Source organism: Macrobrachium rosenbergii, chromosome 37, assembly GCF_040412425.1.
Source record: "Macrobrachium rosenbergii isolate ZJJX-2024 chromosome 37, ASM4041242v1, whole genome shotgun sequence".
NCBI lineage: Eukaryota > Metazoa > Arthropoda > Malacostraca > Decapoda > Palaemonidae > Macrobrachium > Macrobrachium rosenbergii.
Window position 1 is genome coordinate 36,584,077 of NC_089777.1, and position 22,619 is coordinate 36,606,695.

Here is a 22,619-nt window from a genome sequence, read left to right on the forward strand (position 1 = left end):
CGAAGGATTACCTCGAACTGCGTAAATCGTCCTACTCGGAGAGAGAAGAGAAGAGTGCTGTCTATTAGAAGCGACTACTGATGCTAAGCGAACGTCCGCCTCCTCCAAAGCCTGGCTAACCCGATCGAACCAAATCAGCCAACACGCAAAAGAGGCAGGAGCTGGCTTAGTGTCATAAAAAAAAACTCAAAATCGGGAGGTCCAGAGCTCTTGCTTGAGGGTACGAAGAAGTAACATACTCAAGCCTGTGTCCGTAATCGTTACTACTGGCAAGAGGACATTCTAAGTCCGCCAGAATCTCCTGCACCTACGGATAAGAATCCTGTTCCGCAATGTCCGAACGGTCTAAGACCGACAAAGGAGGAGGCACTGTACGAAGCCCCGGACAACGATGAAGAGTCCGCAATTGGACCAACCTAACCAGAATGCTGCGCACCCACACCTAATCGTGTACCCGGAGGTGAATCCTCATTGTTGGACCCACCGGGAAGAGAAAAATGAATCGATAAAAAACCTGGAGCCGATTCCCCATTATTACCAAGGGGAAGACGAGTGAGAGTAACCAAACTGACATTGTTAAATCTTGGGGAAGGATGCACAAACGAAACCGCTGCAGGGGGACGGAAGAAGATGAAGGAGGGAGAATGAAAGAGGTAAAAGCTAGCCTGAGTTACCGCTGCAGAAAATGCAGGCAATGAAAGCCGCGGACCGCTTGAAGAAGGTACCACACGCCCTGCCAAAACTGTGGAGCACAAACCCGAACTGGAATTGACGGGAAAACCTTGTGAAATACCTGATACTATCAGAACAGCCGCATGAAGCGGAAGCAAGGGGTTGCGCATACCCGAAGGGATGGAACAAGAGACCCCTGCGGCCAAAATCTGCCGAAACCTGTTTTCGCCTGTCCGGAAGCTCCTCCTACCAGAGGAAACTGTACTAAGGAAGGAAAAGGCAGGAGGCATAGAAATAGCAAACGCATAAAAAGAAGTTACCCGAGAGGAGGGAAAACCAAAATTGAAGGAGGAGGGAAAACGGAAGATGCGGAAGCCGCAGGAAAGACCAGAGCAGAAGAAGAAAAGGCCGAAGAGGAGACTGAAAAGGGAGTAACAGAGAATGTGGGAGCAGGAGATGAAGCGACAGATAACAAAGAAGAAAACTTAGAACAAAAAGGAAAGAAGGTACACCGAATCTCTCCCCCTCAATAATCCTGAAAACATATCCGACATGAATTCTGGACACTACTGTGTCACATACTCTCTAATGTTAGAGAAAACATTCGAGAAAATATATAACCTCTTGCCATAGGTCTATACCCGTCGAAAAAACCCCGCCATCCGTCTTATAACCCGCCACATCCAATTGCAGGTCTCGCAAATTACTTTAGAAGCCGAAAGGACAGACCATAATGCGCCTTACTAGATGGAGTAGAAAATACAGGGAGGGGGCAAACTACAGTAGGAGATTCAGAAAACAGTAGGAAGTGAGTTAAAAGCAAAAGCAGAAGGATTCTGCCCCACTGTAACTGAAACATTGACTTGAGACTGAGCCAGATCGAAAGAAGAGATGGAGAAACTCTTGTCAGAGAACAAAAACCACTCGAACCCGAAACCGGAACCCGTTCAGGAGAACGACACTGCACTGTTAATACCTTCTCCTCACTACCAAACCCAAACCTATCCTCCTTTATCACACCTAGATCTTGATCCTAACATTTTCAACATTAAATTTATCAATACTACAAGGGGGTTGGGGGAGGGGGATCCTTCACTGCCTGCTCCGTGCCGAGGGGGCCGGCAGACCCTACCAACTCGGAGGCTTGTGGTTCTGCCATTACCCTCAGCACCCGTTAGGGCTGGTTCTGGAACAGGCAGGGGAGCTGAAAAGGAAGAAGAATTAGACATCCTAGTACTACTATTATCCCTATCTGAGAAATGTTGAAGAAGACTAGCTATTGAATTTTCCTTACTAAAGGAAAATTCAATAGCTAAAGTGGAGTCCAAATGAAATTTCCACATTTTTGGGAATTATGAGGGATATGAATGCCTGTGGGATATAAGGCACATTGATTACATGAACAGAAACAAGCCTGACATGGCAATGAATATGTTAGCCAAAGCTTTGATGAAGGAAGGTCTTTATGTTCCCAAAGTTGAATTTTTAAGAAAGAAAATTAAGGTTATCAAAAATAACACGTGAACGATTTGTGTCTGTCAGAAAACACATCAATGGCGCAATCTTTTAATGCACCGTGTGGTTCTACAGTTTCATACACAAATGTTGGCCCTATGAGTAATGAATCACAATTTCCCATTGAGAGTGTTGCTTCTTATGAAGAACTATAATGGTTTATATTACATTGCTTTGTCCTTAATATTCTCTACATTGAAATTTAATCAGTAAAAACTTGTTCACAACACTATTTCTTTTTATTCTCTTAAGTATTTTGTGATTTATGTGATAACTACATATATAAATATACAAGTTTGCTAGAAATAAACAAGGCATAGGTGGAAATTGCAATGTATTTGCAATGTATTATTTGTAAGTAGTTGTTCAGTACATCAATGATTGCCTGCAGTACTTTAGGCAAAAAGTTTGAAATAGTGGAGGCCGGCACCCGGAAGTATGCAAGTGATGCAAGACTATCCCCACTTGCCAAATAACGCAAGGTTATTTCAATTTTAATCCTTGCTGGGACGGCGTTTCTCATCTTTGTGTCCTTTGTAGATATGTGAGGCTCCACCAAAAATAGCAGTTCCTCAAACGTCTGCACATCCATGCGCACGTCTTTTATATTCTGTAGGATCTTCAGTAGCTAATTCAGTAAGTAGTGTACTGGAGCCTCTTAAACTTTCTCTCCGCTAAAGCCACTTCCTCACCCATATTGTACGTTTTTTCTTCCTTTTGTTATTCACAATTATTTCTAATTCCTTTGCCAAAACAACAACTGCAGCATCAATTGCTACATCCATGTCACTGGACAATCTTGATGGCTACTGGCTGCAAATACTTTCCCGCCAAACTATCCTAGTGTTGCCGGGTAAGTTAACTTGTAGCTAGCACTAGCAGCTGCTAAACTTGCCCCATGTCAACGAGGCTTAATTGCAATCCTCTCCTCTATCTGTTTGACTACCTTTGAACTTGCTAAATCCATCGACTGATCTGTAGCAGAAGTCTGAGACACTTGAGGCAACGCGAATCTGACCAACGTCTGCCGCCCTTACCAGCCAAAGACTTGCGATGACGAATGTAATCATCCCTCACTTGTGCCTTCCAATGGGAACATTCATCGCAATGAGTCTGGACATCACATTTAACCTTCCTACATTCCTGACGGAATGTCTATCGTGTCTCAAGGTACTCATCCGTCTTTGCAGGAAGAAGAAGCGATGAGCGCCAGCATCCAACGTTGTAGGCAGTCGAGGCCGACGTCGAAGCCGATGGCACGGTAGTAGAAGGTGAAAAGTCCGTGAGGCACAATCGAGACCGGGAACCAGCAAGTCCAAATCCATAAGATTCCACGTCGCAGATATCCAGAAAATCCAGGAGAAAAACCGTTAAATACAATCCAGGTCTTCACCACAAGTCCAAAATACAAAGAGAAGTCGGGCAATAGGATTGAAACCTCGCACTGCAGAAGGAAACAACCTTCCAGCAGCGCGAAAAAGCACTTGACGAAAATGGGGCGTGCCGACGCACACCTGTCAGTGTTGCCAACCGTTTGTTATGGTAGCTCAAGTGACAAGATTTTACCTGCAGCGTTGGTAACACTGGCTGTTAAAATTCCCACTATACACTATAGTGTGATGGGTAGTTGAGAGTTGTTAGGGCTAGTGGGGATTAAGGGCTAATTCAGGTGTTCAGGGAAGTGTATTGCAAGTATGTGCTTTTTATCTTTGATGATCGTCGACACAGTCGTACAACTAAACCTGAGTGCGCAGCCAATCTTTGACAGTTTCACCCTTTTCAGATCGTTTTATTATGTCAACTTTCACTTTCATGGAGATGGCTTTTCTTTTCTTTGTAGCACTGCCATCAGAAGAGTCTGCCTTATGCTTGGGAGCCATAATGCAATTAAAAAAGTAAAAAAAAAAGCAACACAAATGACAGAGAGCGAATGAAACACAATTCAAGATGGCGTATAGTGAGCGAGTGACCGATGCCATCTTCCCCTGTAAGACGACATTATTCATCCATTCCACGCTCAAACTAGTTCCCGTGCGAAGTTTGAATTTACATCCAAATGACAGAACAAGAATTTTTTAATAAATTTATCGGAGATTGTGAGACATAACCACGAAATGACTTGGGTTGAGTATGACATGAACCTACTGAATTAATATTTGTGTGTGACCAGCTTCATCCCCTAATTTAAATAATAATGCAACCAAGAAAATTGATTGAGGGTAATGAAACACCTGAAATTTCAAGGGATTCACCATTTATTACACTTAGCGAGGGCAGTTAGCCCAATTATTCCACTTCAGGAATGTTTTGAATACCCAACATTCACAGGAAATCCAGCATTGTCTATATGGACTTGAAAGTCTGGTTTGCTTTGAAATGGAAGAGTAACAATACAGAACTGTCACTCTGTACTTTTAAAACTTCACACTAAAAATACTTCCATTCAGTGTTGAAAGTATTGCCAAGTTAAAGGACTATGTAAATAAAATGAATTCGAATGTAATCCTCATTTTGTAATCCTCTATTTGAACAGTATGGATGTAACATTAGTGGGAAACCTTAAAAGAAACTGTTAACTTGTCACATGGATTTGCCAGCTGATCACTTTGAGTGACAAAATATACAGGAAGGATTTGTGATGGTTGGACAAGAGGGATGATACTTCTTGCCATCTGTAGGCCTCCTACTTCTCCTGATACATGGGCAAATTTTTATCACAGTAACATAGATTTTTAAATGGAAATATTTCCCATACATACAATATTTACTAAATAGTTATTTACAAGTACTAAAATTAAAAACTTGTTTTTTTTTAATAAGGGAATGGATACGTCTACCACTTTAATGACTGACAACCTATTCACAAAAGAATTATGACAAAGACTCAATGCAGTATGTATGACATAAGCCTATTCAAAATGTCCTTACTATAGTAAAAAACGCCTCTGATGTATTTTGTTTAAAAAGAAATTACATGGTAAAACTACATAAAATGTAACGGAAGAAAAATATGAATGAGATATGTTGAAATCAGAAAGTGAAGGACACCAACACAATCTATGCTAGACCCAATATGAAGGGTCTCAAGTAGTATATCAGTACAGTAGCTAATGTAGTGTAAAGGATATCTTAATACTACGTAGGGGTAATGGGATAAATTCACTAATGTTGAATGATAATATATATTTATATAATGTAACAACACTTCCTGAATTTTCAGTATAAACAATAATCAAAATCAATGATTTATCCCACAACCATTTCAAACACATCTGCAAACAAGAGAAGAAAATGAAGAGTTTACTAGAAGATGGACGTGTCTCCTCTTATATCATGGAGGGGTTGTTGTTTATTACAAAGCATATTCTGAAAAATTTATATTACCAACTTAATGATTTTCAGGAATATTAAAATATTTTCATTAAAAGATAAGAAACCTTCCTTAGTTTCTTGTCACTGGTAAAAATTATTCTATACTATACAGATGTAGCAGGTATTTGATACTGTACAAATGAAATTTGTCATTTTCGCTGCAAGAAATTTTCAAAATCTTGTGAGGTGAGGTACTATCTGGATGTATATATAAAAAAAGAAAAAATTCTAATCCCAAATAACTGGATATTGACATAAAATAGCTTTATCTTATGACAGATTAGCTGAACTCTAGCTTGCAACTGGCAAGTTAGGTGAGCCTATTTAACAGTGCAACAAATAAATAATGAACTACTATCAAGGTAGTAGCATGGGGACAGTGAAAATGGGTAGCTTTAAACACAAAAGTCTGCAATTCTTTGCAAATTTCAAATGTTGGCTATGACTAAAATGAAAGAAAACTCCTATACAAGCAGTATAGCAGCTTTATATAAAAACAATAAAACTACTGTACTAAAATCGCATTTACATTCTCATAATTTACATACACTTTTTAAACAGAAAGTATATCTAGTGTGTGTATATATATTATATATATTTATATATTTTTAATATTTATAAATATGATCACATATCTGATCAAAAAATGAACTGTACAACTAAGATATGGCAACAAAATGACTGAAAATAGTTTGTTTTTATGTACAATCAAGCTGGCAAAACATTACCTATCAGTAATATATGGAACTTAAGACCAAATTAAATAAAATACATGACTTTGAGTGATTATTCCACAAATAAATAAATAACATATATATATAATCATCATATATATATATAATGAAGTTGAAATAATCAAGTCTTATATAAGTCACGTAAGCTATGTCTATTCAGCAATTCTAACACAGAAAGCAAATATCACTATTGTACAATTTATGCTGCCAGTGAAAATGTGTACACACTTGAACTATACACATTTTTAATGTATGAGATAGTATTACACAATATTTATAATGGACAATGGATTAATCAATTCACACAAGAAGGGGGTTACGTGAAAGGAATAAGACTTCACATAAATGAACAACCAAATTATCAAAATTATTCTGTTTTCTTAATTCAACATGTGAGTTTGGTCCCAACAGTCTCCCTCTGTGCTGTAAACTGTTGTACACTTTTTGCATGATGCTTTCATGAAACACCTTGGGATAAACCAATTATTCCTGTAAGAAAAGCAAAGTTCATGTATACAAATGCTAAACTATTGTTATGGAAGCACAGCACATGTATTGGCTCAAAAATGACAAACGTACTGTATGAATTCCAGATAACCACAAGAACTTTTTATTCAATTAAATTTTTGTGGCATTGAAGTTCAATGCCACTTGCTACTCATGCTCAGGTTATTGTTAATGAGAATTTTTGAAAAAAAGAGCATTTATTTACAGTAAATGATTACCAACAGTTTACTTCTGTGACAAGTAAAACAATGCATAGCTTGAAGAAAGCTCATTCACTGTCAGAGCTGCAAAAAAATGTTAAACAAAATATGTTCTTTCATATGCATTTCTGAATTTTATTCAGTGACAAAGGGTTTCATCCCTTTGCTATGTTACAGCACAGAGAGAGATTACTGGAGTATTGTAATTAAAGATTATAGGGTGGAAATCAAGAGTTTCATTTCACAATGAAAACTGCTACCTTAAAGTTCTGTTACAGAGTGAGTTTTAAAATGAAGCAGGTTAAGTACCGTCTATACTAACATACATGAGGATCTCGCAATGGAGGGATAACAGGGACGTATTCGCGGGGTAACACTTGATGGAAGTTAGGGGCAGGACTGCTTTCATACTTGTGCATATGCCAGTTTTATATTTTTGTCAAATCTTATTCTCATAATGTCTCCTTAGCAGTAACAGTATTTACTTGAATTAAGCAGAGGTGATATCTGTTATAAAGTACCTGTGACTGTACTGTATTCTTTGTTGGCACACAAGTAGCTGACAAAATGCACCCTTTTTTTTAGCAGCCTTAAAAACTAGAAACATTTTATGACTTTTAATCTTGCACTTTTACTTTCTAATACGAGATGTGGTGGATTTTGAGCGGTCGGAGAGAGAGGATAGACCCTCACCTCTGCTTTTGGAGCGTCTCATGCTGTTTAGGCCCTCACCTGAGAACACACAAAAGAAATCAAGCTACAGAGAACCATAGCAGGGAAAGAATCCACAGCCCATGAAAAAAGCATAAACTGCCCTAGAACACCACAAAAAATTAAAAGCTGTACCACATCTTTCAACAGAGCTGTCTAACAACTACAATTTAAGTTAGCTGCTCAATATTAGCTTTAATCTTACTCCTTCCAAGAATAGAATAATGCTGTTGTTAAAGGGGTTTACCAAAAACAGTTATATACACCAGTTTATAGTAATGTACAACTAGTTTTACTGTTATTGCAAATCAGTGCCCAGGTATTTTTATTAAAAAGGGAGAGAAAGACAGAGAACAAAGACAGAACCACGATGATCTACATAGTAATAGATACATTAAAGTTTATAGTAAAATAATTCTACAAGAATCCCAATTATAAATGAATAGTAATTATTGCCAATTGTTGGCAAGCCAAGCGGCCACTACTGCATTCAAAAGAAAATTATAAATACAAGCATAAACTGGTGCAAATGCAAGTTCTTTAGTAAGGTCATTTCAACTGTAGTGATAGATTAACAAATGATTATCTTCACGTATTGACTTCTTGATATAAGTTTTGTCACTAAAATATGAATTTTCAGAATGTCTTTGCCTAGTTCAATTTTGTTTTCATACATTTTTAATTATTTTCCACAGAGTTCTTCCCAGTATTAAAAGCAAATATCCAGGCAATTCATTATCTATTACAATTATAACTTTCAAGTCTCTTCCAATCCTATTTCTCACTAATGACTTAAGTTGCTATATTAAGACCTGAATCCCTCTTAAGTTTAAAGGGTAGTGTTTTTTATTACAGCTTACATTTATGAAATAAGCAGTTAAAAAGTCCTACTGCTCTCCCAAGAGGACTGGAAGTTATAGCTTTACAAACAAAATATACCTTGTTCCACTGATCTTATAAAAATACAATACTTACAGTACTCTCCCATAGAACCTCCTCAGGACATTTTTATCCATACCACTTTTTGTGAAATCGAGAACAGTACTTTCGAGTATCTGTCATACTTATTCTACTATGTAATGTGTTCAACCAAAATTTGGGGCCTTGGATATCTTAAAGTTAATACAATTTTGTCACCTATTTAAATTAACAATAAATCAATCCATCACTTCACTCAGTTTTGTTACCTGTACATTTCCCTTTATTTGTTGCATCTGGCATTACTTTCTCACTTAAACTGATTAATCTGGTCTTTTATGATATTCATAAGCCTACTAAACATGAGAAAAAACTGAACATTATGAATTTAAATACCTTTGCTTTCATAGAAAACAATTCAAATTGCCACTCACAGTTCATCCTTGCTTCTGGAAGCTTATTACTAAAAATTAAAGTAATCATGTTCAAATTATTTAAATTATGCAAACTACTATACTCCATATCCATTAATATAAATGTTGTTATATCAATAAATTGCAAATATAAACTCAATGCAGGTAACAACAACAGGTACCATGCAGTTTGCAAATATTAAAAAAAATTGCTATTCCACTACATCAAAAGGAAAGTGCCATTGAGTTCAAAAGCTAACTCAAAACAAATTGCAAAATAATGAGAAAAATAACCATGCACATTACAGTATATCAGGCATTGCTATAAGCTACAAAAGCACTGACATGACAATCAAAGAAAGGAGATTATGTTACCATAGAACGTAGTGATGTGTCAACTACTGCATGAGAGGACTACTAAAGTATTACATAAATTGTGTAAAATAAGTCATATATTTTGTATAATGTCTTTACAATTGCATCAAGACTTCTGATCGGGAAAAATCCACTGTAATATAAGTGCATAATTTATTTAGGTATCTATGGGCAAAAAAGACCTCACACATGCAATTAAATGCAACTGTTAAAATACGAAAGTTCTTGTATGTCTGGAAGTATAAACTGTCATATTGCAATGGATTTCCTTTCCATTATGTATTTACATAATAGTGAACTGCTTTTAATAACTATGCTAAATCTGACTACTTGTGAAACTAGGAAAAATAATACAGTACATGCTTCATCATAATGTACATCATACAAAACTAAGTTATATTACTTTTACTAGTACTCTTCCTAATGCCCACATCACTAAGCCTCTCTGCAGTAGACCGAGAACGTTTCATATCCCCAAGACCACTGTGGCCACTTCCATTACTGCGGCCAGTCCTCATTGCACGCCCTCGTCGATCTAACAGCAATTTTTCTGGCTTAACAAACATGCCACATTTAGGGCGGCAGGCAAAGTATCGAACTCCGTTTACAGATCCATCATTTTTACCTGTAATATATAATGTCACAGTTTACACAATATTATTAAAACATTCTGTAACTGGCAAAAATTCTTTACATAATCCTTTGTAGGACACACATACTGTAAAGCAAAAGGCAAATCAAAATACAGTACAGTAATATAAACAAAACTGACAGTACAACTAAAAAAAAAAAAAAAAAGGTATTAATGATTATCAATGCACCTGAGATTCAGGTAAAATAAAAAAACATAAATGTGCAACGACTAACACTGCATGATATTTGAGAGTCCAGTACATTACGTCTGCATCCATAATATTTAAAAACCTCTTAATTTCACTTATACCAACATGAAATAAGGGTAATGGCATGAAACTGAAAACTAAACAGCTGGTAATGGTTAACTGGCCGATTGATTTTGAAGCAGATATTTTGTTACATCATAAATGTCATTACATCAGATTTTCCCTTTATTGTGTGATGTGTGATTGAGTTCTCTTCACTTTCTTTTGTCCTGTACCCTTTCTGCCTCAAATCCATATTAATCCTCTACTGTCTCCCGTCATCATGATTTTCTTGTCTTCCTACAAGTCTTTGCCCTTGTTGCATAATAAATCTCTTAACATGTATATTTTGAAAACCTGTACACTATCTGCTACACTTGATAACAGTATTTGCATTCATCCCCACAGTATCCACGTGTCACTTTCCTATTGTATTTTTTCTTTACTTTTCTTTCCAGTCACCATGTGCTTTGTGTTGCTTATAATGATTTTCAGCCCTCTTCCCTCCATTCCATTCTTCCTCTGTTTGAACATTTCTACAACCTTTCTTTAGATTCTTTAGATTCTGCTCTTGAAACTGGATCAAATGCATACACCAGCTCCCAAGGGTCTTTTTTAATGCATTCAGTTGTAATTCTGTCTAATAAACTCCATTACTAATAATAAGCAGCAATGGGCTCAAGGCTGATTCTTGATGCACACCAAATTATATCTCAAGCAGAGTTAAAGTTCAACTTACATCACTATCTGGTCCAAAGTCCAGGTCTGTAAGCTTTAGTATTTTCTTAATTGCTTTCCATCTCTGTGAAACTTGCTTTCTACCATATAGTACTTCAAATAAATGAAATAATTTCCTAAGTTCTGTCAAAAATTTTATATTTTTACTTTTATTTCTTCCACCTAGCTATACTGATCTCCAATTCTTCAGAAGTTACATCATTAACTTCATGAGTCTTTCCCATACTCTGCCATCATAATGTCCATCTAATCTAATTGCTTTCCATGGTACTTTGTTAAATACCATCCAAACAACCTTAATTACTGTATATGGCATAATCTCTCCATCTTTGCATGTGACTTTCAAATTACTGCATCTTTGTAAAGAATATTGTACTTTTGTTTTTGACCTCTTGGGCATGAAGCCAAGGAAAAAAATTATGGATTTCAATTATTCAGAGCCTGTATTTCATCACACCAAGGATAATTTATCTACACCATGAAAATTAAGTATTCTTGAACTTTCCTTGTGGCTGGCAATTGCAGCTGTAATTAGTATTTCTCAAGCAGAACATGCAATAAGTGCCCCTTGTAAGATGCGCTCCCTACCACCATGTTTTCAAGTTCTTGAGTAAACACTGTAATACATTACTTGGTGCTACCATTCATATTGACTTTTAAAAGATGCATTTTTATATTTAGTAAACTGTTGATTAACAACAAAAACACTTGATATGTTGAGCCTTAAGTGATAAGTCTTTTTATTTTTTGTTTTACAGAAGTCTTATGCAGATACAAGGATAATGTACCCAGTACCTGTACCTATACTGTAATTCAAAATTACAGTAAACAGTATAATTTATTTATTGATAAATTACAGCCATAAATTATTGGTTTCTATTAAAAAAGGACCCTCATACTTGGTGAAAATTTTGCTGAAAAAGCAATCTTGAAAGGATACCGACCTATATTTAAGGGCTGGTCTAGCATGATCTGCAGTATAAATAGGGACATTTCATTCTAGCAGGGAAGGGTCACTTGCTAGAGAACAAGCAATTTCTTTGGCTTTGGAGTTGGAGAAATTTTCCACGTGCAACAGGAGCTCCAGTTACTTAAAGTTCACAATCTGAGGGAGCTGAGTTAGCTCATGTTTTATGGAATGGTAGATTCTGTTTTCTATACCCAAAAGATGTAAAAATCAAGGTGCTAATATGCTAGCAGTTTGTTTCAGCATTGAGGAAAAGTCTTAAAGTTCTGCATTGACAAGTACAACTGCAGAGAGACATTTTTATTTCATGAACTCTACCTTTAGAGCTTTCATCTTGAGACTAAGGGAAAGCAGCAGCACTGAATCTAACAGTTGCCATGGCACAAAATTCAGGACAAATGTTGTCTTGAGTATGAACCTCTATTTACAGTAATGACTCCACTTCCAGCTGAGAAAGAGAGCTGGTAAACCATATAGCAATTATCACCAGTACTCATCAGTGAAGTAGTCAGACAGCCTGGCCAATGATGAGCTGGTTAAGGAAGATATTATTATTATTATTATTGAATATTATTGCTGCTTCAGCTGCATTTATTTTGTAGAAGACTTTTTCTATTTTCCTTATTGCGGACTTCTCTTCAGTGGAGGTGCGTGCTAACAGCTCGCTTATATTTGTCATTTCATGGGGGAAAAGTCAAAATCTGGATTCTGCTTCTTTATATATTCTATACAGTTAGTTCTATACAATTGTTGCGTGACGCGTTTCGACAGACTCTTCTGTCATTCTCCAGCGGGAGCTAGTAGAGGACTGGCAGATTGCATAGGTCCTTCTAAATTTATACACGGGCTTCAGCGGGGGTCATGGATGGCGAATTCTGATTGGTTGCAGTCAGCGAACTTCAAGCCAAATTTCTGCGGCGGCTCGATCCTGACAGATCTTCGCAACCGATAATGTCAGCCGGCATGACATCACGCAACGGCAGGCCAATGGGAACGCTGGAATGAATGACATTCCCAGGTTGCGAAGATCTGTCAGGATCGAGCTTTCGCAGAAATTTGGCTTGAAGTTCGCTGACTGCAACCAATCAGAATTCGCCATCCATGACCCCGCTGAAGCCCGTGTATAAATTTAGAAGGACCTATGCAATCTGCCAGTCCTCTACTAGCTCCCGCTGGAGAATGACAGAAGAGTCTGTCGAAACGCGTCCGCGCAACAATTGTATAGAACTAACTGTATAGAATATATAAAGAAGCAGAATCCAGATTTTGACTTTTCCCCATGAAATGACAAATATAGGCGAGCTGTTAGCACGCACCTCCACTGAAAAGAAGTCCGCAATAAGGAAAATAGAAAAAGTCTTCTACAAAATAAATGAAGCTGAAGCAGCAATAATATTCAATAGAACCTGTTTAAAAGAGGGTCTGCTGCCAAATTATATTATTATTATTGTAATGTAGTTACTCTAGACCACTTAATTTCCTAACTCCAGGGAAAAACATCAAAGATTTATTTTTAAATGAGAGGCAAAAATTGGAACCGGGTGAAGCTGAAGTTGGATAGCAAGTTTAAGAACCAACCCAAAGACAATGGATGAAAAATAAGATAAAGAAAGCACCACAGTAGGTATCAAAGAGGACACTGGAAAGAACCACTAGAGAAAGACCATCAAGGATGCACTCAAGAAGTTGGACATGCCCTTAATGGCAAAGTTAGTTGGCTCAAATTAAAATTGACAAATTCTTCAAATTTGTTTATGGAGGCCTAGGAATGCATTTTGCTAAATTTTCAAATCTCTCGACCTTGATTATTAGAACTGACCACCATGAGGCTAGATGACAACGCCACTGTGATGGGTACCTTTGAATACACATCTGAGGAGTTATCCTGGTGTGGGTGTGAGAGATGCATGCTACTTGGGGTCCAAAACAATGAGAAAAACATTGAAACATGAAGTCAAAAAATAAATATCGAGTACATGCAACTGACACATCTGAGGGGTTATCCAAGTCTGGGTATGGGAGATGCATCCTACTCAGGGGTCCAATACAATGAGAAAAACATTGGAGCATAAAGTCAAAAAATAAATATCGAGTACATGTAACTGACAGCACAAAACTGAGTGGACATCATCAAGAATATGGCATTAAGAAAATGATGCCAAGATAGGTTACCAAGATTCTGAAAGAGAGACAGAATGATACTGAGCCAAGATATTAAAGTGTGACATCAGGAGCTGCAACATGGTTATGTGAATACATCTCACTTCAACAAGCACAATTTTGATCCACAAAACCTCAGTATTTGAAAATGAAAGCATACAAGATACAAGGTCAATTAATGCACTGAAGAAGGAAAGAGAGTAACATATTGGCCCACAAGCAGAAATGGGATTATAATGCCTAATTAATATTTATACCTCCTAAGACCATATAAGGCTATCCTAACCATAGAAAGACAAGGTGGAGGCCTGAACATCTTAATGGTCCATATGTGTTGTGTAACATTTTCACCCACCCATGTGTTGTGTTCCTTCAAATGTGGTAAAACGTATTTTGTTGCTACTTTATTAAGATTACACACACACGCATTCCACTTGGCAGAATTCACTACACAATAGACAACATGCTGATTAAACATCAGATAGACTGGTTAAAATACGTTAAGTATACCTTAGTTTAACCAGACCACTGAGCTGATTAACAGCTCTCCTAGCTGTACATTCCAGCACCAGAATGAACTTGTGAGAACAGGATGAACACCAAACATACCTAAGAAATGGCCATGCTCTCTTCCCAAACAAATCTACAAGCAGATAGCAATAACAAGTTTTCTGCAGCATACCATCATTTCATGATATTCAGCACTGAATGACCTTAAGGTTCCAGTCCTTGGGCTATATGCTTAAATTTCATATATCTATCCCCAGTCCTTAAAACTGGCACCTTTAAATGATATGTTTGGTCAAACAAGAAACAGCTAGATAAGCAGGCCTTGAAGAGCAAAACCATATCATTGTGAACTTTAAGACAGAAATATGAGTGATGATGCAACCAGATTGGTGTCATGACTGCTTGTGAATAAAGGTTGGATATACTGGTATTCTTCTTGACATGCAAGCCTCCAAAAGAATCTGGCAATTAAAAATGTATTTAGGAATTGACTTATACAGTATGGAAATCATTACTGCTGGTATTGTTCATTAGAATGTGCTGACAAATATAAATACTGTCTAAGAAGATGTGGAGTTATTGGATGTCCATGTCAGCATACCTATACCTACTGAATACATTATTCAGAATGCTCTGAGGGCTGGACACCAACTATAATTCCTCTGGGTGTTCATTGAGAAACATCCTTGACATAGGATACAAGCACATACCATCCCCATTACTGACAACTTGATTATGTTCAGGAAGTGGTAGTTACACTTGCTGCATTAGCTGCAGTTAGCTGTGCCTTTGATTGTAGCAAACTTGCATAAAAAGTGTACACTAAGATTTTTGCCTAAGGGATTTAAACAATACACCTTTCATGTATGGAGTATTCTTCTGTGCATGTGCTGGACCAGCTGTGTACTGACTAAACGAGGGTGGTACCCAGGTGGGAATGAGGTACAGATGCCCACTCTCACCCATACATCAGTACCCATTGTCTTTCTGGCCATGATATAGTTCAGATGTGTTTCTTGTGTTCTGTCTTTTCTGTGTGCTGGATGTTTTCTTTGTGTGGATTTTGTGTATTTTTGAGAATTATATATTCTAAATGCAGACAAGACCAATATCATTGCGAACATCATGGTCAACCTTTTAGTTGTTTTATGTTGCCTTTGGTGGGTAGCTTCAGACTCAGTGTGCTTTTCTTGCAGGGGCAAAGTGCTTGAGATTCCAACTGCCCTGAGTGTACTGAATGGTCTTCTCCACAATGGGAACATCATGGGAAGAGGAGGAGTAAGCCTAAGAAGGACTCCATCTAGCACAGAATCCATACCAATTCCTTGCACAACATTCTCTCCCCCTGCAACCATTCCCATTCCCCCTTCTCACAGCACTTCAAGTCCTTCCAGAACATTCACTCCCCCTGCAACCAATTCCCCACAGCACTTCTGAGAAGATCACCTGAAACTTCTGACACCAACTTAGCCCTCACCAGACTAAGAAGTAGAAACAACTAAAATCCCTTCAACAACTAAGAAAGGTATGTGGACTTGCCCTCTCTATCAATGTTTTTAAGAGTCCTTGTCTGGCAGGAGGGCAAGCCTTAGTATAGTCTTCCCCACTTCCCCCCTCCCCCCCTACTGTGTCTACCTCCCAGGGAGTACTGTACCACCAGTGGCTGAGCAGGTGGAGGTTCTCACCTCCCCTGCCTTGCCCCAGCCCCCTTGAGCTCACTGATCTATGGATCAACCAGTTCCCTCACAGCCAGCAGATCAGGAAAGCAGTATTACATTCCCAAAGATCCTGACGACTAGTGCCTCCAACTCAACCCAGCCTTAACTTTGACTCCTCAGAGTCAAACAATCTACAAAGTTTTTTGTCAGTGCTCCACATCACATCTTGGGTAGATATGTGGAAAGGCACACAACCACCATGATGATTAGGGGGTTGCTCCCAAACTCTTGGTCCAGTGCAAGGAGGCTTATAATCTCATAAGAGCTGGCTCAATCCTGGACTCTCGCTTCTACTTCATTAAGTTAAGTGGAAACAGGCAGTGGCTATTAAGAGGGAGAATTCATGTGACACCCTCATCTCTTGAGCAGCCACCTTTAAATCCAGCCAAGGGAGTAGGTTGTCAATTTCCTGAACTCCAGCTCAGGCCAAGGCTACCATGCCGTGCACACAACAAAAGACCCCACAGATGAAGACAAGACAGGACACCCCCCAACAGCACTTCTGAGAAGACCACCTGAAGCTTCTGAAACCAACTTAGCCCTCACCAGACTAGGAAGTAGAAACAACTAAAATCCCTTCAACAACTAAGAAAGGTATGTGGACTTGCCCTTTCTATCAATTTTTTTAAGAGTCCTTGTCTGACAGCAGGGCAAGCCTCAGTATAGTCTTCCCCCCCTTCCCCCTTCCCTCCCTACTGTGTCTACCTCCCAGGGAGTACTGTACCACCAGTGGCTGAGCAGGTGGAGGTTCTCACCTCCCCTACTCACCTTCCCTACCTTGCCCCAGCCCCCTTGAGCTCACTGATCTATGGATCAACCAGTTCCCTCACAGCCAGCAGATCAGGAAAGCAGTATTATATTCCCAAAGATCCTGATGACTTGTGCCTCCAACTCAACCCGGCCTTAACTTTGACTCCTCAGAGTCAAACAATCTAGAGAGTTTTTTGTCAGTGCTCCACATCACATCTTGGCTATATATGTGGCAAGGCGCACAACCACCATGATGATTAGGGGGTTGCTCCCAAACTCTTGGTCCAGTGCAAAGAGGCTTATAATCTCATAAGAGCTGGCTCAATCCTGGACTCTCGCTTCTACTTCCCTCAAGGAAACTGGAAACAGCAGTGGCTATTAAGAGGGAGAATTCATGTGACACCCTCATCTCTTGAGCAGCCACCTTCAAATCCAGCCAAGGGAGTAGGTTGTCAATTTCCTGAACTCCAGCTCAGGCCAAGGCTACCATGCCATCCACACAACAAAAGACCCCACAGATGAAGACAAGACAGGACCCTGCTCCATGTACCTCTACGATGGACTCGACACCTTTCAGCCCTTTTAAACCTCTTTTCTGAGTCAGCCCAAAAGAAGTGGTAGGGGCAAAAAAAAAAAAAAAAAAGCAGGGAGCTCCCAAGAGCTTGGCTCCCCTTCCCCTTGGCTGCCACAGGTGGATGCTGCCTCTCAAATCATAGGACAGCATGGCACCGAAACAGGGCCGAGCAGTGGGTAGTAAAAAGCCTAAAGGACAGATAAAGACTCCCTTACAAAGACAATTGCCCCCTTCCTCCTCCCCAGACCCAATCCCCTTCCTGACATATCTTGCCAAGGAAGGGGATTGGGTCTGGGGAGTCTTTAGCTGTCCTTTAGGTTTTTTACTACCCACTGCTCTGCTGGCCACTACAGCCGCCTTTTCATATTGGAGAAAGCATTGGGAGGATGGAGGCCTAAAATGGATCTCTCAGCACTGAACAGCTACATCAGCTACCCTTCACAAGGGAGACAGCTTGTTCAGTGCTGCATTCTGTCAGAAAGGGAGACTCCATGACTTTGACTGATCTCCAAGTTTTTATGAAATAATTCTGCAATAAGTTTAAGAGGACTTATGGTCTAGAAAGTAATTTATATAACATGAAGGTTTTAGCAAGATTTGCATCTAAGGCTCTTTGATGTTTTGTGGTTACAGTAGTGCAGGAACTGAAAAATGGACAGATGTAGGTGAAAATAAGCAAATTATATCACATGCATTTCCTACTCATATTCCAGCCAATAGATACATTTTTGATAGTGAAGTTGCTTGTTTCATCCTCAAGGATTACCCTTCCATGGTACCTGAGCTCCATGATGACCAAACTAATATCAAAGATTTCTCCTTTAGCTGGTCTCGTGGCTGGGTATTGTGTTGTAGTGATAAACACCATAACATGTGATGGAGTATGTAATGGACTCAAAGATAAGAGGGCGTTTTCCTTATCTTCCGGGAAGCTGTACCGTAGTTTTTTTTCCATTGTCAAAACCTGCTGGAAGAAGAAGTGATTAACCCTTAAACGCCTACTGGACGTATCATACGTTGACTAAAATTGTCTGTTGGGTGCCAAGTGGACGTACCGTATGTCGACTACAAAAAATTTCAACCTTCGGTCAACTTTGACTCGACCGAAATGGTCGAAAAACGCAATTTTAAGCTAAAACTCTTACATTCTAGTAATATTCAATCATGTACCTTCATTTTGCAACAAATTGGAAGTCTCTAGCACAATATTGCAATTTATGGTGAATTTTTTAAAAAAACTTTTCTTACGCCCGCGCGGTAACTCGGCCGAAAATTTCAGAAATTCTTTCGTCATTTTGTCGTAATTTTTGCACTGTTCTATATTAGCCGTTACATAAAGTTTTATATATGAAAATGTGTGCAATTTCATGTACAATACAACAGAAAATAATTCATGGTTGTAGCTTTTATCAGTTTTGAAATATTTTCATATAAATCATGATAACTGCCAAATTTTCAACCTTTGGTCAACTTTGACTCGACCGAAATGGTAAAAAAATGCAATTGTAAGCTAAAACTCTTACATTCTAGTAATATTCAATCATTTACCTTCATTTTGCAACCAATTGGAAGTCTCTAGCACAATATTTTGATTTATGGTGAATTTTTAAAAAAAACTTCTTCCTTACGTCCGCGCCAGAAATTCTTTCGTCACGTTGTCGTAATGTTTGCACTGTTCTATATTAGTCGTTACATAAAGTTTTATATATGGAAATGTGTGCAATTTCATGTAGAATACAACAGAAAATAACTCATGGTTGTAGCTTTTATCAGTTTTGAAATATTTTCATATAAATCACGATAACTGCCAAAATTTCAGCGTCAGTCAACTTTAACTCGACCGAAATGGTAAAAACACAATTATAAGCTAAAACTCTTACATTCTAGTAATATTCAATCATGTACCTTCATTTTGCAACAAACTGGAAGTCTCTAGCACAATATTTCGATTTATGGTGAATTTCTGAAAAAAAACTTTTCCTTACGTCTGCTTGCCACGTAACTCGGCCGAACATCTCAGAAATTCTTTTCGTCATGTTGTCGTAATGTTTGCATCGTTTTTACATTAGTCGTTACATAAACTTTTATATATGAAAATGTGTGCAATTTCATGTAGAATACAACAGAAGATAGCTCATGGTTGTAGCTTTTATCAGTTTTGAAATATTTTCACATAAATCACGATAACTGCCAAAATTTCAACCTTCGGTCAACTTTAACTCGACCGAAATGGTAAAATGCAATTGTAAGCTAAAACTCTTACATTCTAGTAATATTCAATCGTTTACCTTCATTTTGCAATAAATTGGAAGTCTCTAGCACAATATTTCGATTTATGGTGAATTTTTTAAAAAAACATTTTCCTTACGTCTGCGCGGTAACGCGGCCGAACATCTCAGAAATTCTTTCGTCTCGTTGTCATAATATTTGCACCATTTTATGTTAGTCGTTACATAAAGTTTTATATATGAAAATGTGCGCAATTTCATGTACAATGCAACAGAAAATAACTTATGGTTGTAGCGTTTATCAGTTTTGAAATATTTTCATATAAATCACGATAAATAGAAAAAATTCGACTTTCGGTCAACTTTAACTTGACCGAAATGGTCGAAAACTGCAATTGTAAGCTAAAACACTTACAGTCTAGTAATATTCAATCAATTAGCTTCATTTTTCAACAAACGGGCAGTCTCTAGCACAATATTTCGATTTAAAGTGAATTTTTGAAAAAAAAAAATTTTTACGTCAGGCGTTATTTAATTCATGCATCATTTTGTGATAATATTTTCTCTGTGTTGCTTTGTTCATTTTATAATTTGTTATATACCAAAATCATTGCAATTTAGTGTACAATACAACTAAAAAAAATTAACTCATTAGCTTTAACCGTTGTGCTTACAGCGCAATTTGTATACAATTATATAAGGGTTTTTTTTTGCAGTCATATATTCCAATATTTATAGATGATAATGATATTTTTTTCATTTCTGATGGTTGCATACTAAACTTCAGGCAATGACAAAAAAAGGAGCCAAAAATGAACTCTTAATCTTAAAAACTAAGCGTGCTGTGATTTTTTGAAAAAAAACTTTTTTTCCGCTTCGGCGCTAACTCACCGAACGCCGCCAGCATACGGGAGACATTTTTGTAAATAGAGGCTCGGCATTTAAGGGTTAATGGGCATGTGCAGTCTGCCATATTGTCGACAAACAGACCCGCGTGGAGACCAAGAAGCATTACTCTTCTTTGGTCACCACAGTAAGGTTTAGTATTACCATCGCTTTGAAAAATGTGGCTTTTTTCTCCGATTTCATTAGCTAGACTATGGAAACATCTAAAATAGCAAGTTAAGTGCTTGATTTTAAGTTTCAGTTAGAGTTTTTAAAACTAAATTTTAGAATTGGTAATTAATTTGTGTGTGAAAGCCAGAACCCAGCATTTCTTGCCAACATAATGTCGGCACTTACTCATGATCACTGATTGCTAGTTTTGTAAAGTGCAAACTGTTGTAAAGAATTTGTCATTCTAACTAAATGATTTAACTAAAAGAAATGTTCCACAATTTATCATTAAAACAGAAAATCCTTTCAGATTATGCGATGTCTACAATAATCTATAATTTAGGCAGTAGCCTACATCAGATAAAGTGAGAATAATTTAGACCAGATTAATAGTGGATGTTGTCTGTAGCCTATAACCTAGGATTACATATACTTAAGTGCAAACTAAATAACCTGGATTAGGTAGTAACCTAAATTAAAATAAGTAAAAACCCTTTTTAGACAGACCCTATCATGGGCCTAAGCAGTAGCCTAGCTTAAACCAAGGACCCTATGATTAGGTAATAACAATAATTTGGGCAAATTAACTGGTAGCCTAGCTATATGGCTATATATTAGTAAAACTTTTCCTTTTATATAAGCCTGTACACTTAAGCATGACCTAAATAATCCAGGACTAGGCAGTACCTTATAAGTGCATCCTCAACTTACGGTGATTCGATCTTACGGCGCTATAAATGCCATTGACGGAACTAATGGCAAGAACAGACATCAAGTTAATGGTGCTTACAGCACTGTAACTTGATGCATCAAGTTAAGGCACCGTAAGTGCCGTTGGCGGCAAAAAATCGACTTATGGTGGAAATCAACTTATGGCGCGGCGCTGGAACGGGTCCCCTGCTGTAAGTTGAGGATGCACTTAGGTTAAGAGATAACCTTTAACAAAACATCCCATTATTAACTAAAGCATCACCCTAGACCAAGTAATCTAGGACCAGATGAAACAGAAATCTGTGCTGGATGAGATGGTAGCCTAGCTTTAAGGCTACATACTGAGATAATTGTGTTTTATGTAACCCATACCCTTAAGTGTGAATTAAATAATCTGGGTTAGGCAGTATCCTAGATTAGAGTACGTGATAGCCTACCTATAAGGTTACTCATTAGTAGACCAAACAGCCTAGGATTTGATATAAACAACAGCTTGGGTTAGACAAAAATTGTAGCCTAACTATAAGGTTAAATATTAGTAAGCTTCTGTTTTTATATTGCATTTACATTTAAGAGTGATCTAAAATAATCTGGATTAGGCAATACCCTACACTAGGCTAAGAAAGAACATTTTAGGAAATATCCTATTATTGGTTTAAGCCATAGTTTAGAACAAACAGCCTAGGATTATACATAAACAGTATCCTAGGCTCAATAAAATAATACAGTTTTTACGACTCGGTATCCTATCTGTAAGGCTACATATTAGTAGGGGTCTTATGGAGCCTATATCCTTAAAGGTGAAATAAACCTAGATCAGGCAGTAGCCTAACCAGATTAAGCAGGAACCCCCCTTTTTAAGGGTATATCCTACTATTAGCCTAAAACAGTGGTTCATTGTAAATAAAG

The 22,619-nt window shown here is 37.8% G+C and overlaps 2 protein-coding genes across 12 annotated transcripts in view; one reads left to right on the top strand and one right to left on the bottom strand.

Moving 5' to 3' along the window:
- Positions 1–4,201, top strand: part of LOC136825489 (beta-secretase 1-like) — a 294,215-nt gene extending 290,014 nt beyond the window's left edge. Inside the window, exon 10 of the mRNA XM_067082036.1 lies at positions 4,028–4,201. Coding sequence (XP_066938137.1) covers positions 4,028–4,086 — 59 coding nt within the window. The 3' untranslated portion in view covers positions 4,087–4,201. The remainder of the gene's footprint in view (positions 1–4,027) is intronic.
- Positions 4,202–6,562: 2,361 nt separating this feature from the next.
- Positions 6,563–22,619, bottom strand: part of Khc-73 (Kinesin heavy chain 73) — a 559,564-nt gene continuing 543,507 nt past the window's right edge. For 9 of the 11 annotated variants that reach the window (XM_067082029.1, XM_067082027.1, XM_067082025.1 and 6 more), the window contains 2 exons: positions 9,821–10,042; positions 7,427–7,732 (listed from right to left, as the gene is read on the bottom strand). In XM_067082029.1, coding sequence (XP_066938130.1) covers positions 7,632–7,732; positions 9,821–10,042 — 323 coding nt within the window. In that variant the 3' untranslated portion in view covers positions 7,427–7,631. Of the gene's footprint in view, positions 7,733–9,820; positions 10,043–22,619 lie in introns of all 11 variants that reach the window. The other 2 variants (XM_067082031.1, XM_067082030.1) reach the window with 1 other exon arrangement.